General features: G+C 37.9%; 1 protein-coding gene across 2 annotated transcripts in view; it reads left to right on the top strand.

Annotated features, from left to right (window-relative positions):
* The window catches only part of UVRAG (UV radiation resistance associated), a 298,437-nt gene that overhangs the window by 215,699 nt on the left and 67,719 nt on the right, over positions 1-15,019 (top strand). For both annotated transcript variants that reach the window (XM_034666314.1, XM_034666315.1), the window contains exon 13: positions 5,768-5,846. In XM_034666314.1, the coding sequence (XP_034522205.1) occupies positions 5,768-5,846 (79 nt within the window). The remainder of the gene's footprint in view (positions 1-5,767; positions 5,847-15,019) is intronic.

Below are 15,019 nucleotides of genomic sequence, written 5' to 3'. Positions count from 1 at the left end.
ATCAAATGGTCACCTTGGACTCCTCCCTCTTCACCACCTTTACAACCCATCTGTCACAAAGTCCTTTCAGTTCCACCCATCAATTATAGCGCAAATCTATTCACACATACTCCTCTCCACTACTGGGATCCTAATCAAAACTGTCACCATTCTGGCCTAGCCCATTGTAGCAGCCTCCTACCCAGGTCTTGGTTCCCTTTATTTTTTACAAGGTAGCCAGAGTGCTCTTTACAAAATATAACCCCAATCCTGTCGCTCCCACACTTAAAAAAAGTCTGGTTATCCTCGATTGTCCTTAAGGATATAGTCGTGATATCTTAAGGTTTACAGGACCCCGCCCTGTCTGGCCTTTGCTGGCCTCTCCAGCAGAATCTTCTAGCACTGAGCCCTCACTCTGTTCCTCACGCCAGCCCCTAGCTGTCTGTTTTAATGCCACCTGTACTTTTATCAGTGTTGAGATGGCAACCTCATTCTGTCAGCTGCTTAGGCCAACAACTTTGAAGTTCTCCTTGACTCCGCTTCCTCCCATACCTCCTATAAGATCTGCCAACCAATTGTGTTGGCTCTGTCTTCAAAAGAGGAGAATTCAACCACCTTGAACCACTTCTACAGCTACTATCCTGGTTTAAAGCACTCTCTTCTCTTGCCTGGATTTTTCCAGTGGCCTCTCCATGTTTATTTTCTTGCTCCCCTGCAGTTTGTCCTCACAGCCCTCCAGAGCTTCCCCTCATTCAGAATAAAAGCCAAAATCCTTATTGTGACTTATAAGACCCGGCATGACCTGGACCCTTTACCTTGCTGACTTTATTTCCTTTCCCTTTACCTCGCTCTACTGCAGCCATCTCCCATCTTGTATGTGTGCCTGTGGTCTGCCTAATTAATGGTGTCACATAGAGATAAGGCTTTAGTGATATTATTCGACTCAGTAGAAAAATGTATTTCTTTTCTTTATTCGTGACGAAGTGAAACAGTCTCTTTTCCTCTGCCAGGTGGAAGAAAGGGGAGATGAGCGTCTCTAGGAAGCGAGCAAGGGCAGAGTGAGGAGCTTTGTGTGTTCAGGAGATTGTGAGGAAACCACTTGAGCGTAATGAGCTGCACATAAGTCAGGTGGCCGAGTCAGATCGCTTAGGCCTGGGAAGCTGGGCAGAGGAGTGGAAATGGAAGACAACAAATGATTAGGAAGTCGAGTCGAGAGGCAACATGATTAAAAAAAAAAAAAACTTATAAGAGGATAAGGAATAATACTGGCTTCTGGTGAGTAGACAGGAATGCTGCTGAAACATCCCACAGTGCCCACAGCAACAAGGAACTTTTCAGAGTGGGAGTGGAATGGAGAGATAAGACTGTTTCACAGGAAAAATAACTGTTGACTTGGTGAATCAGTGCATATATAAAAGGCAAAGAAGGTGGGTAAAAATTGAATGTCTTTCTAAGCCTGAGTAACTGATAAAAGTGGAGGTTGAAAACTAATCTGAACAGGAGACAGTATGTTAGTTTGAAGTAAAGTCATGACCTCAAAACATACTGAGTACATATTGTCACATTTTCTACAAATGCACTGAGCAGAATTGATCTTAATATACACAATAAAAAATTTGAATTAACTGTACCATATCCTTATCCCCAGTTGAATCATTAAAGAACCAGACCTTGGTGTGGGGTTTTGAAGGTGAAGGCAAGAAACTGTCACCAATTTGGAGTCTTTTGTAAAAATGTCTAGGTTGGGGAGGAGAGTGTAGTGCTTTTAATAATTGTATCTTTTTAAAGTAAGAATGATTCGAAGTCACTTTCTTTTACAATTTTTTTCCAAATTGAGTGAGATATATTCTTCACACACATGTGAAGTGATTGGTGTGTGTGTGTGTGTGTGTGTATATATATGAATTCATATCCATATGAATCTCTTTTTTTTCTCATTTCATTTTCTGGCACCTCAGTAGATCTACTTTGCAGACTTAGCTGTTGCCTAGCATGATGACTCTTTGGCGTTACACTCTTGAAATATTTTCTTGGGTCCTGAAGGAAAGATGAAGTTATATTCAGTATGTTTAGTTTTGCTTATTCAGTATTACAGAATCTTGGAGATGGAGGAGGTATATACTTCATCTAGTCTAATGAGTCATTCAGTGTTTGATCCTCCCTCCTGCCCACATACACACCTGTGTCAGTTTCTGGGGCTGCTGTAACAAATTATCACAGACTTGGTGGTTTCAAACAGCAGAAAGTTATTCTCTCATAGTTCTGGAGTCCTGAATTCCAAAATTAAGGTGTCAGCAGGGTCACACTCCCTGCAGAGGCTCTCATGGAGAAGCTTTCCTTCCCTTTTCCAGCCTCTAGCAGCTCCAGTATTCCTTGGCTTGTAGCTGTGTAACTAATTCCTGCCTCCATCTTCACATGACCTTCTCTTCTGTGTCTGTTCCTCTGTGTCCCTTATACAGACATGTATTGGATATAGGGCCCACCCAGATAATTGAGGATGATCTCTTCTTAGGATCCCTAACTTAATTGCCGCCCGTTTTCCAAATAAGATTGCATTCACAGAATTTGGATATGGACATACCTTTTGGGGGCCACCATTCCGCCTATTAAACCCCTTGAATATATGGCCATTATTTGTTGTCCAGCTTCTGATTGGCTGCCTCTACCCTGGATCTTTTGGATTTTGACTGACTCTGGAGTGAAATCAATTTTCCTGTAACTTTCACCATTAACTTCGGTTCTCCCTGTTTGAAACCATGAGAAAAAAACCAATTCTGGTTCTCTCTGGAAGTCTTTCATGTGTTTTCTCTGAGACTTCTGTGCTCCAGACTAAACATCTCTGGTTCTTTCAGCCACTTCTCTCAGAACCACAGGTCCCATTCTTCTAGTGAACCTGGTTGTGCTGCTTCTCTAAAGCACTCAAAGGTGATAGAAAGAGTACTGAATTTATAATTGAAGACCTAATACTCCAGTCATGTCTCCTCCACTGAGTAGGTGATTAAGGCAAATCAGTTTCTTTAACAAAAACACTGGACCACTCTACTTCACTGCATGCTTTTTATAGTAAAATGAGATAATTATAAAACCTATAAGAAATATAACCTATAAGAAGTTCCCAATTGTTCACCTATATGCTTATAAAAAAATTAACTCCCAGAACTGAACATAAATCTCTCAGTATAGTCTGACCCAGTACAAAGTAGTTGCCAGTAGCATGTTTCCTGATTATCTGCTCTGTTTCTGTTAATACAGCCTGGGATCACAGTAGCTATGTGGTAGTCATGTCATAATTCTTTTTTCATACTGAAATTACTGTGTACTCAAGAGCTCCAAATCATCTTCACACATAATCTATTTATTGCTTTTATATTCATTGATATGTACCATGAGGAGTTAGTAAACTTTTCAGACAATTTGGAAATTTAGTTTAATTTGAAGTGAATTTAATGTCAATCATTTTAATTGCCTTTTCTGTAAGAGTTTTATAATAGGAGATATATAGTTCTTCCTCCAGTTATTTAATGTGATGCTTCCCTTTAATGAATCCTATTTGTGGAGCTACGGACATTTTTCTAGTTGTACTTGAATGACCACATTCTTATCTAAACCTTCTACAGTTTGCTACTGTGATTCTCTGTCTATATTGAATTAAGATGCCTTTGATTTGTATCTATGTCCTGATGGTAATAGGTTTTACCCTTTAAAATGGATTTCACTTTTCTAGATTGCCTAATAGATTTATAGATCCATGTACTTTTGCAAAGTGAGTTGAATGTATAATAGTTATAAGCTGTTATATTGTTCAACTTGATGTGGCCCCTTAAGAATTTGAAAGCAATGTAAGATATGAACTCTGTCCTAATGTCCGATCTGTCTTAAAATTGTCCTATTTGAACCTTTGGCTCTAATCACTCTTCAGATTTGTTTTAATGTTACGTACCCACCTTATGACTTTTTCTATAAAGAAGTCCCGATGAAGTAATGAAGTCCATGTTGTAAGGTCCATTTTTCAAGAATTTAGAGACTTGGCTTTCAGTGTGCTTATTTCAATGTACTCTTATAACATTTGAAACTGTTTTTGTATTGATAACTTGAAAGTGGAGATATGTGTGGGATTGGAGAGGTGTGCAGAGAGGCTACGTGTGATGGTTTATAGAACAACAACTAAGTAATACAGAGCTTTAGGACTCCACTAGATTCCTGCCAGAAGGCCCCGTGTTATTATGTCTTTGCAGTTGGGCAGTTTCTTTGGAAGCTACCTCATACAAATTTGGATGATTCCCAAACACCCTGGGAAAGCCTAGTGCTGCACTTTGCTTATCCTGAATTTGCTGTTATTTTAATGTATCTCAATTTAGGGCCACACCACATGGCCTCGTTTATTTTCTACTGCTTCAGTTAAATACAAAGCTGTATCTTCTTGATGGATGTGTGAAGCATTTGGTGTTCCCGTAGTAGAGAATAAAGAAAGTTCATGATCTTGCTCATTCCCCAGTGCCTTTAATTTTATAGCACAATGAACTTACCTTTCAGAAACTGTATGTAATCAACAACTTTCAAAAGTTTAATATAAAGATTTTAAATTATTTCCTTTATTTTATTTTTGCTGGAAAACAGTATCCACCGAACTTCATGGAATGTATCTTTTGAAATTAAGAACATCTACTAATTGTCACCTTCCCTTCATTTCAATAGGATTAGTTTTATTTTTGAGAATATCATATACTGCAAAACTAAGGAAGTTGAAGTTTTCTTCTTGATCCTATCTAAATTGTGATTGATTTGTGTTTGTCTGTTTATTTCAGAGGATAGAAATGTATGGTTAGTCTTGAGATTCGGGAAAATATGAGTATAATATAACCTTTTCTTCTTCATTTGCAGGGATATGAAAAAGGTAATAGTGAGGGAAACTTACTCTCTAAAATAACTCATCATCTTGATAAAGATACACAAATCTTATGCCTGTGTTAATTCGGTGAGTCAGGTTAAAATGGAAAGTCTTATGAGAGCTGTATGACATTGCCTTGGAGAAATAACATCCAGATAGCCATTCTTGTGGATATGAATGAATTTTGGATGAATTTTCACTCATATTAGTATTGTTGATTCAACTGGCCATCCTTAAAGGAAACAGAAATCTTATATGTTGCTTTCAAGTCTGATCTTTTTTCCTCAGTCTTCTTTTCTTTTTGATAGAAGTTGTGATGTCAGACCCAAAGTATTAGAGGAAAAAGCTTCTAGGATCTTAATTTTAGGGTGGTAAATTTATCATACATAAATATGAAACATAGTGGCCTCAACTCCTTGGGGTTAGTGGGTCACTTTTTTATGTATCAGTCCCTTTCATGACCTACTCAGTTTTTTTGAAAGTTAGTTATTTATTTGAGAGAGAACGAGAACACACGAGTGTGCAGGGGGGAAGGGCAGGGGGAAAGGGAGAGAAAGAATCCCTAGCAGGCTCCCCGCTAAGCACAGAGCCTATTGTAGGACTCAGTCTCAAGACCCTGAGTTCAAGACCTGAGCCGAAACCAGAGTCAGATGCTCAACCAACTGAGCCATCCAGGTGCCCCTCAATTTTTTTTTTTTTGAAACAAAGCAGCCGTTGATCTGATTTGACTAATTATGAAGATATTAAGATAATAGGTTGCAGTGACTATAACCAAGTGATTTAGTCCAAGTCTTTAGATATTTTTGCTATATTCAAGAACTTCTATCTTTGTCAATAATTCGGAGGTTGTTTTTCCCAAGCTTTGGAAAACTTCTGATCCTACTTATTTTTTTTTTTTAGGTTTCCATTATATCCAAAAGGTGGGGAGAAGTTACAATTTGATTATGGTGTCTATCTTCTGAACAAAAATATAGCACAGGTAAGTAACTTCTCTTCACTCCTTTTCTACTTCCCACATGAAACCTACGTCCTTGGATTGCTAACCTTCCTTCTTTATAAATAAGTACTACAGTTGATTGTTTTATTAAGCCACTTACAGTGATAATGCGAAGTTCTTTTTTGGCCACAGTCTTATTTCCTGCCATTATAAATACTACTGAGAAGCAATGGGTGCATGTTGAAATCCTACTAAACTCAGAAGCCCTTTACGGAGTTGTTACTTGCTAGTAGCATGTACTTGAATGTGTGTGTTTATAACTTCTTTCCTCTGTAGCTTCTCACACAGCTTTCTTCTCTTAGATCACTTTCTTCTCTTAAACCACTTTTAGGGACTCATTTTGCATCGGGAGTTGTTTATGGAGTGAAAGTTTAGTGCCTTTGGCAAGTCCTTAATGGTCTACTCACCTATTATGCAAGAACCGAAAGAAAAGACAAACCACGTGGTCCTTCCAACCCATCTGGGGTTTTTGTGGCTTTCTCAACGTTAAGCCAGTTAGTATCTCATTTAAATAAAGTCTTCCCATATGCTGTAGAAAGACCAAGGATGCTTGGGTTTGCATTTTTCTGAAAGAAACACACAGCATTTCTTTGGCATACTTGATTGTACTTCAAGAAGTAGACATTCCGTATATTTTCTAGTTGTAAAGGAAGACCATTGTCAGTGCTTTGTTTTTATTTGGACATATCCAACTGGAATATCACATGGATGAGTATCCATGGTTTGACTGTTAGTTAAAGCATTATCAGCTGTATCCTCAGACCCTTTCTTTTAATAGAAGCAAGAAGATTTATGATGTTTTTGTTTTTAAAAGGCTGCTTTTTATGCATATGAATCTAAAGACTCACTGAACAGTTCTCTTATTCTTTCCTGATAGATCTAGAATTATTCCTCCATATGCTGTCATCTTTGCCTTGCTTTCCATCATGAAATATCAGTTTAATGTTTTTTAATTTGATTTTCATTTAGATTCTTACTCATTTCTAATATTGGATCAAATTTCGAGTCTACAGTCGTTAATCATTTGCTTTATAAGCTCATACTCATTGCCTTCCCAGTCATACTGCTTTCTTATTACTACTGTGCTATCCCATGTTCTTTACCCCAGGCAGCTAGCCTTGCTCACAGTCTCTGGCCTGTGACTCATCTTTCCATGTGCCATTCTTTCCACACCTGATGCTTTCCCTCCCTCCATTTTTGGCAGAGAAGTACCTTAGTCTAAGAAATAGGACTTTAGGGGTGCCTGGCTAGCTCAGTTGGTGGAGCATGCTACTCTTGATCTTGGGATCATGAGTTCAAGCCACATGTTGGGCATAGAGCCCGCTTAAAAAAAAAAAGGAAAGAAAGAAAGAAATAGGACTTTAATTTCAAGGCTGTCTTACACTACTAATTATAGTTGTCATACTATGGAAAAGGCAGTGCTTAGACAGAAGTGGCCTAAGAGTGCATGAAGGGAGAAGAGGTCTAAGTAAAGTAGAGAGTACCTCCAGGTGAAGTCAGCCAATGTGGAAAAGGGCACATGAGTCCAGAGTCTGGGGGACAGGATGTCAGGAAAGTTGGTGAAACTAAGTTCTGCTCTGAATGCAGAGGTTTGTCTCTCCTTGCCCTGTTTTCTGTTTCTTGCCCCAAGTACCTATGCTAAGGTCCAAAATCTGTTGGAAGATCCCAGGTGAAGCCTACTCCTGATTAAAGCTAGAGCTGAAATGCCTGGATTTCCTGGTAAATCTCAGCCGCAGACACAAACACACACACACCCACATGTACATACACGTGCACACATGCACACATTGAGTTCTTTCTTCTGTGGGCCCAATAGGAATGCCGGAGGATGGTGAAAGAGGTGCTACTAATAGCCCAGCTTGCTTTGAAAACAAGACAAAGATGGAGGCTTTGTGCAGTGGAAAATTTGGGAAAGTCAACCCTGCACCTCAGACTCTTAGCTCTAGTACCTGTTTGGTCCTCACAAGAAGCACAAGAAGCCTCTGACTTTATTCTTAACTGAACCAAGGCCACAAGCATGCTGAACTAGTTTTATTCATCTGTTTAAACAATAGATAGTTTCTAGTTATTTTGCATCCTCTGCAACTTAAAAAATCTTTTTGAAGATTTGAGAGACTACACTTGTCACTTGTGTGTGGGTTTAAGATTGATAAGTTAACTCCTTTAGAGCAAGATGCTTGCTCTGATGTTTTTTGTCACTATGTCAGTTTTAGAAGGAGAGGACAATAAACTTTTTATAAATGGATTTTTTTAGGTTTCAGAGTGCATTCAGGAAGTCCCTTCTCACAATTTAGAAAGAAACTTTTAGCAAATTTGTGACCTTTAACTTTTTTTTGCTTCAACTCTGTATGTTCCATCTTTTACTCTTTCTTGGGGAATGTTTCATTTTTGTCTTTGGCCTTAATACCATCACTTAATTACAGTTCTATTTATAACAAATCAAAGAACCATTAATTAGTATGGCCCCTAACCACATATCATATCAGTAAAAAAATTCCAACTTTTTAAAGATTAATTTTTCTATGTGTTACGTACTAATACATGTTGTCAAAGGAGAGTTTGTCTTCTCAGCCAGTCTCAGTTATACCTCATCTCTAGAGATGTGAACAAATCATACTATTAAAATGGCCCCACCTCAGTAATTTAGAAGCCAGGTTAGTGGAGGTGGATGAAAGCATTGGCATGTGTTAAAGTGCCAGAGAAAAAGGAGTGAAGTCATTTAATACTGCATCCATAACTTGGTCGAGGATTTGAATAGTCAATAGGACCTTTCATCACAACCAGAAGTAGTAGTAAAATCACTTTTTTGGTAGAGGAAATGACAGAATTTAGTAATATTTGTTACTTCAGTATTTGGGATCAGGCCAGCCCGTTTTGAAAGCACAAGCTTAGAAAGACAGGCCTTCAAGTAGAAATCCTCAAGTGTTGTTTGAAGAGCTGAGAGGGTTGGTAAGACCTGCTTGCCCTCTTCCTGTCATTGCGGTCCAAAGGTATGTGTGTGTGTGCTATGCTGGGTATTGAAAGTGTATAAAGCACAGTGCCTTGTTTTTAGTACCATTTAGTAATATTTTTCACGTGTCAGTCCCTTTGTCTGGAAATAGCTTTCTTTGTTGGTCAACACGTAACAGTATAGGAACAGGCCTGACAAAATTCAGGCACAGTATAATTAACATTGACTTAAAAAACCAGGTTCTGTCGCAATTGTCAGTAAGTTTATAAGTACGTTACGTTAGAATTTGTGTATAGTGCAGTAGTTTGCTTTTAGTTCCCAGAGCATAAAAAGTAATAAATTAAAAATTACAATACTTTTACCTTACATTTATGGAGAGTTTTATAGTTTGAAACATATATATATCCATGTGACCTTCATTATCACCCTACAAAATGAAAGGCACAGCTAATGTTAAATGAATTTGAAGATGGTATGGCTTTTGACATCTGTCACTGCAGTTAGGATCACATATTCTGACAGGTGTGGCAGAGATTCCCTTACTTCCATATGCTTCATTGTTCTATATGCAGTTGACCCTTAAAACAACATGGGTTTGAACCATGAGGGTCCACTTATATGTGGTTTTTTTGTTTGTTTGTTTGTTTGTTTTTTGCTAAGGTCAGTACTATAAATGTTTTTTCTCTTTCTTATGACTTAATAGCATTTTCTTTTCTCTAGCATATTGTAAGAGTAAGCACACAGTTATGTATACATAAACAGAAAATATGTTAATCAACTGGTTAAGTTATTGGTAAGCCTTCCAGTCCCAGTAGGCAATTAGTAGGTTCTGGGGAGTCAAAAGTTAGATGCAGTTTTCAACTGTGTGGGCAATCAGCATCCCTGACGCTTGCATTATTCAATGGTCCACTGTATTTCCATCCTAAAATAACACAGAATCAAAGAAGATGACATTCCCAGATAGAAAAGAAACTGAATGTTCACTGAGCAGAAATAGCTATTTTGCATATTATGATATTTCAATGAGCAAGCACAATGCTTGAAACACTGTAAAGTCTCAAAAAAATGTTGACTGTGAATGAGTGGTGATACACAGTTAAGAAACAGATCCAGAAAAATTGTGACTTGCTTAAAGTTGATGAATGGATTCCACAAGTATTTGTTGTGCATCTACCATGTGTTGTATATTCTGAGTTCGGTCTCAGCTGAGAGCGCAGTGAATGAGACACACAAGATCCCCGCCTCATAAATAAGCCAGGTACAGAAACACAAATATTGTGTGGTTCCACTTATATGAATTATCTGGAGTAGGCAAATGCGTAGGGACAGAAGGTAGATTGGAGGTTACTGGGAGCTGGGAAAGGGGGAAAAGGGAGAGTTATTACTTAATGGTTACAGTTTCTGTTGGGGTGATGAAAACATTTTGGAAAATAGTGTTGATGGTTCCATAACATTGTGAATGTAATGATAATGCCACTGAAGTAATACACTTAAAAATAGTTTAAAAATGGCCAAAATGACACATTTTATGCAATACAGCATACCATAATTTTAAAAATTAATATATTAAATACCATTGGATTATACATTTCAAGTGGTGTGAATTTTATGGTAGGTGAGTTATATCACAATAAGCCTGTTTTTTTTCTTTAAAGAAAGGAACCTATCTCATTAAACTTACAAGCTGATGGAAAGACAGACAGTAAACAAAATAACCTTAGATTGCAATAAGTACTGTAATAGAAATCAGTTAGGCAATATAATGGGAAGTAACTGGAAAGGGACCTGCTTTAGCTAATGTCAAATAAGCCTTATTGAAGAAATGATATAGAGCTAAAGACATGGAGATGACTAGCCATGCAAAGAGCTAGGAAACAGTAAGTTAAGGTCATGGAACAGTTAGTGCAGACGCCCTGATGCAGGAAAGAGCTTGCTGTGTTTAAATAAAGGTAGATGGCTAATGTGATAAGAGTATAGTAAGTAAGGAGAGAGGTAGCCAAGGAGCATATCCTAGAGATTACAAACAGTTTGAATTTTATTCTAAATGCAAAGGGAAGCCATTGAATGATTTAAGCAGGAGAGTAGCTTGATTTATTTTTTTCGAAGATTGTTCTACGTGCTCTCCTGAATTATAGAGAACTAGAATAGAAGTACGATACCATTGAGAGGGCTACTTCAAAAGAACTGATGAGGGTTGATGGTAGCTTGGACTAGGATGGTAGGGATAGAGAGAGAATTGAACAGATTTAAAATATGTGATGGATGGTGCCAAACATCACTAATCCTCAGGGAAATGCAAATCAATACCACAATGAGATATTACCTCACTATTATCAAAAAGACAAGAATTAGCAAGTGTTGGCAAGGATATGGAGAAAAGGAAACACTTGTGCACTGTTGGCAGGAATGTAAACTGGTGCAGCCAGAATGGAAAACAATGTGGAGGTTCCTCAAAAAATGCAAAATAAAACTACCATAGGATCTGCCAATTCCACTTCTGGGTATTTAACCAAAGGAAATGAAAACACTACCTCTAAAAGATATCTTCACCCAGGTGTTCATTGTTGCATTATTTACAATAGCTAAGGTATGAAAACCTAAATGTCCATCAGTGGATGAAAGGTTAAAGAAAGTGTGGTATGTGTACACACACACACACTCCCTGGAAAATTATTTCAGCCATAATAAAAGAAAGAAATCCTGCCATTTGCAACAAATGGATGGATCTTGAGGGCATTATGCTAAGTGTAACAAGTCAGGTGGAGAAAGACAAATGCTGAATGATCTCATTTATATGTGGAATCTTAAAACAAAAGTCAAACTCGGATACAGAGAATGTTTGGTGGTTGCCAGAGGTGGGGGGATTAAGGAGTGAGTAAAATGGCTGAAAATGGTCAAAAGGTACAACTTCCGGTTATCAAATAAATAAGTCTTGGGGATGTAATGTACAGCATGGGTAACTGTAGTTAATAATACTGTATCGTATATTTAAAGTTCCTACAAGAGGTGTGGCTTGTCGGTTAAGCATCTGCCTTCAGCTCAGGTCATGATCCCAGGGTCCTGGGATCTAAACCCGCTCCGGCACCCTGCTCAGCAGGAAGCCTGCTTCTCCTTCGCCTTCTGCCCCTCCACCCCACTCCTACACCCTGTCTCAAATAAATAAAATGAAATCTTGAAGAAAAAAAAAAAGAATTCCAAGTAGAGTCATCAAATAGGCAACAGGGTATTTGGGTCTCAGGGTAGGGAGGTCAGTAGTGGAGATACAAATTTGGGATTCATCAACATAAAGGTGATATTTTAATCCATGGAACTGGATGATATCAACCAGGGAGAGAATGCAGAGCTGAAAAGAGAGACAAATACAGAAACGTAGAATTGGATTTAGTTCTGGGAAATCACAATTAGAAGTTGGGTGGAGGAGGACGAACTAGCAAATACTGAGAGGAATGACCAATCAGGTAGAGAGAAAACCAGGAGAAAGTAATAATTTGGAAACTAAGAGAAGTCAACTTTTGGAAGGGAGGAGTCTTCAACTATGTCAAATTCTACCGTAAGATGAAGTAGCCAGTAGACTTGGGAACATGGAAGTCGTTGATGAGCAATTTCAGTAATCAGTAGGTGTGTTGAAGAGTGAATAGGAAGTGAGGGAGTGACATTGATTGTAGATACTCTTTTGAGGTGTTTCTTGTGAAGTGAGATGGATAAATGGGTTCATAACTGAAAAAGACTGGGGTTAAGGGAAGGTCTTTTGTTGTTTTTGTTTGCTTTGTGGGAATGTGGGGTATGTTTTTTAAGATGGGACACACTATCAGACCATGTTTATATGCTGATGGGAATGATCAAATAAAGAGAAATTATCAACATAAGATGAAGAAGGGATACTTGAAGGAGTAAAGTCTTTGAGAAGGGGAGAGGAAATAGGATACAGAACATAAGCGAACATGTTGACCTAAAATAAGAAAAAGGTACACTTTCAACAAACTTAGTTTAAAAAAAAAAAAAGCCAGTTTCATTTAAGAATGCATTGATGAAGCAGTTAAATTATTGACCCTCGAGTATATATCTTGTCACTATTCTGTGTGATGATAAGGGAAATATACATGTAAAGCACTTCTGCTGCATACTGAAGTATAATGGTATTTCAAGGAAAAGCACTTACGCAATTGAGTTACCAGCTCAACTACCTGATTTTTTCATGGAGCACCATCTTTACTTGAAAGAATGACTAAATCAACAAACTATTCAGGCTTATATATTTGAAAAATACTCTTTCAAAAATGAATGAAGTGGGTCTCTCAAAGGAAATCAACTGATTATAAAATTTAAGATTTTAAATGAAAATTAGTGTTTTGGAAAACTTGTGTTTGCTGCCATGAGAGTGACAGCTTTCCATTCCTTAAGGATGTTTTTGATGAGATTGGTAGTGGTATTTAACAAATGTGATTCTTAAATATTGTGTAATAAATGTGTCAACATTTAAAATCTATAGAACTAGTTAGTCAATATTTTCCAGGTGACCAGTGTGTGATGCTGTGAAATCATGTACAGGTAAAGACCTGTTTAAAGTGAGAAAAAAAAAGAAAAAAGAGAGAGAGTTTTTAATATAACCAATGTGAAAAACATATTGGTGTGATTTGAGATTCTACATTGATTACTAACATTTTTTTTTTAAAGATTTTATATATTTATTTGACAGAGATAGAGACAGCCAGCGAGAGAGGGAACACAAGCAGGGGAAGTGGGAGAGGGAAGAAGCAGGCTCATAGCGAAGGAGCCTGATGTGGGGCTCGATCCCATAACGCCGGGATCACGCCCTGAGCCGAAGGCAGACGCTTAACCGCTGTGCCACCCAGGCGCCCCATGATTACTAACATTTAAGAGACTACTACTTATTGAGGGGCGCCTGGCTGGCTCAGTCACTAGAGCACGCAACTCTTGATCTCAGGGTTGTGAGTTCAAGCCCCACATTGGGTACAGAGATCACTTAAAAATAAAATCTTAAAAAAAAAAAAACCCAACTACTTGCTGAGTTTGTAGTATCAGAGAAGGATATCCATAATTATCTGAAAAGGCTATTAAAATCCTCCTTTCTTTTCCAAATATATTATCTGTATGAAGCAGGATTTTCTTAGGAAACAACATATAGTAACAAATGAGTGCAGAAGGATATATGAGAATCCAGCTATCTTCTGTTAATGTAGACATTGCAAAAGACACTTGCAAAAATGCAAAACAATGTCACTCATCTCTCTAAATTTCTTTTTTTTAGAAGATATGCTTGTTTTTCACTTAAAATATTATATTAACAAGTAATAGATTTCTATATTTTTTTAAAGATTTTGTTTATTTATTTGAGAGAGAGAAAGGGAGTGAGAGAGCAAGCACGAGGGGCGTTGTAGAGGGAGAGGGAGAAGCAGACTCAATGCTGAGCAGGGAGCCCAACTCCGGTCTTGATCCCAGGATGCTGGGATCATGACCTGAGCTGAAGGCAGATGCTTAACTGACTGAGCCACCCAGGCGCCCCTCTATTGTTATTTTTAAATGAATTAAATATTTAAAGGTGTTCTCAGTTGTAACTTCTAATATGGTAAACATTGGTATAAATGACCCATGTGGAAAAAAAAAAAAAGCTCTTTAATGTCCTCAGTAATTTTAATAAGTGTAGAGATCTTGAGACCAAAAAGCTTGAGAACAGCTGTCCTAGAGAATGTGGCCATCCAGGTTTCCTACGAAACACCTGAGTTGCTCATAGTCTGATAAGACACACTTACTGGTTTCCCAAATTTGGAACATGATATAAGGGATGTAACAGTTTGAATTCTGGTAATATGTTTAGTACAATCCAGTCCAATATGTTGAGTACAAGGCCAGCGGCTATCAGTGGGCTCTTTCATTATTGCCTTTGACTTTTCTTAAGCCAGGCCTCTTCTCTCCTTGAAAGCTCAGGAACTTAACAGCAATACTTTGTGGATCTAGTTTACAAGTACTAATGATGATTTACATTTGTTTTGAATGTTAATGGACTTTTATTATACTTTTACTTCTGTATCACATTTCATGCTCCATGAAGCATGTTGACCAGGTCTATCTTTAGAGATAAGAAATTGAGCTGCTGCTATGCCAGAGGATGACAAAACTATTAAATGGCAAACAGAAATCAAGATCAAATCTTCTGACGTCAATCCGACTATATCCCACTGATGTT

Source organism: Ailuropoda melanoleuca, chromosome 8 (genome assembly GCF_002007445.2).
Source record: "Ailuropoda melanoleuca isolate Jingjing chromosome 8, ASM200744v2, whole genome shotgun sequence".
NCBI classification, from domain to species: Eukaryota; Metazoa; Chordata; class Mammalia; order Carnivora; family Ursidae; genus Ailuropoda; species Ailuropoda melanoleuca.
The sequence above is the reverse complement of the archived record's forward strand: the minus strand, read 5'-3'. Positions and strand labels throughout refer to the sequence as shown.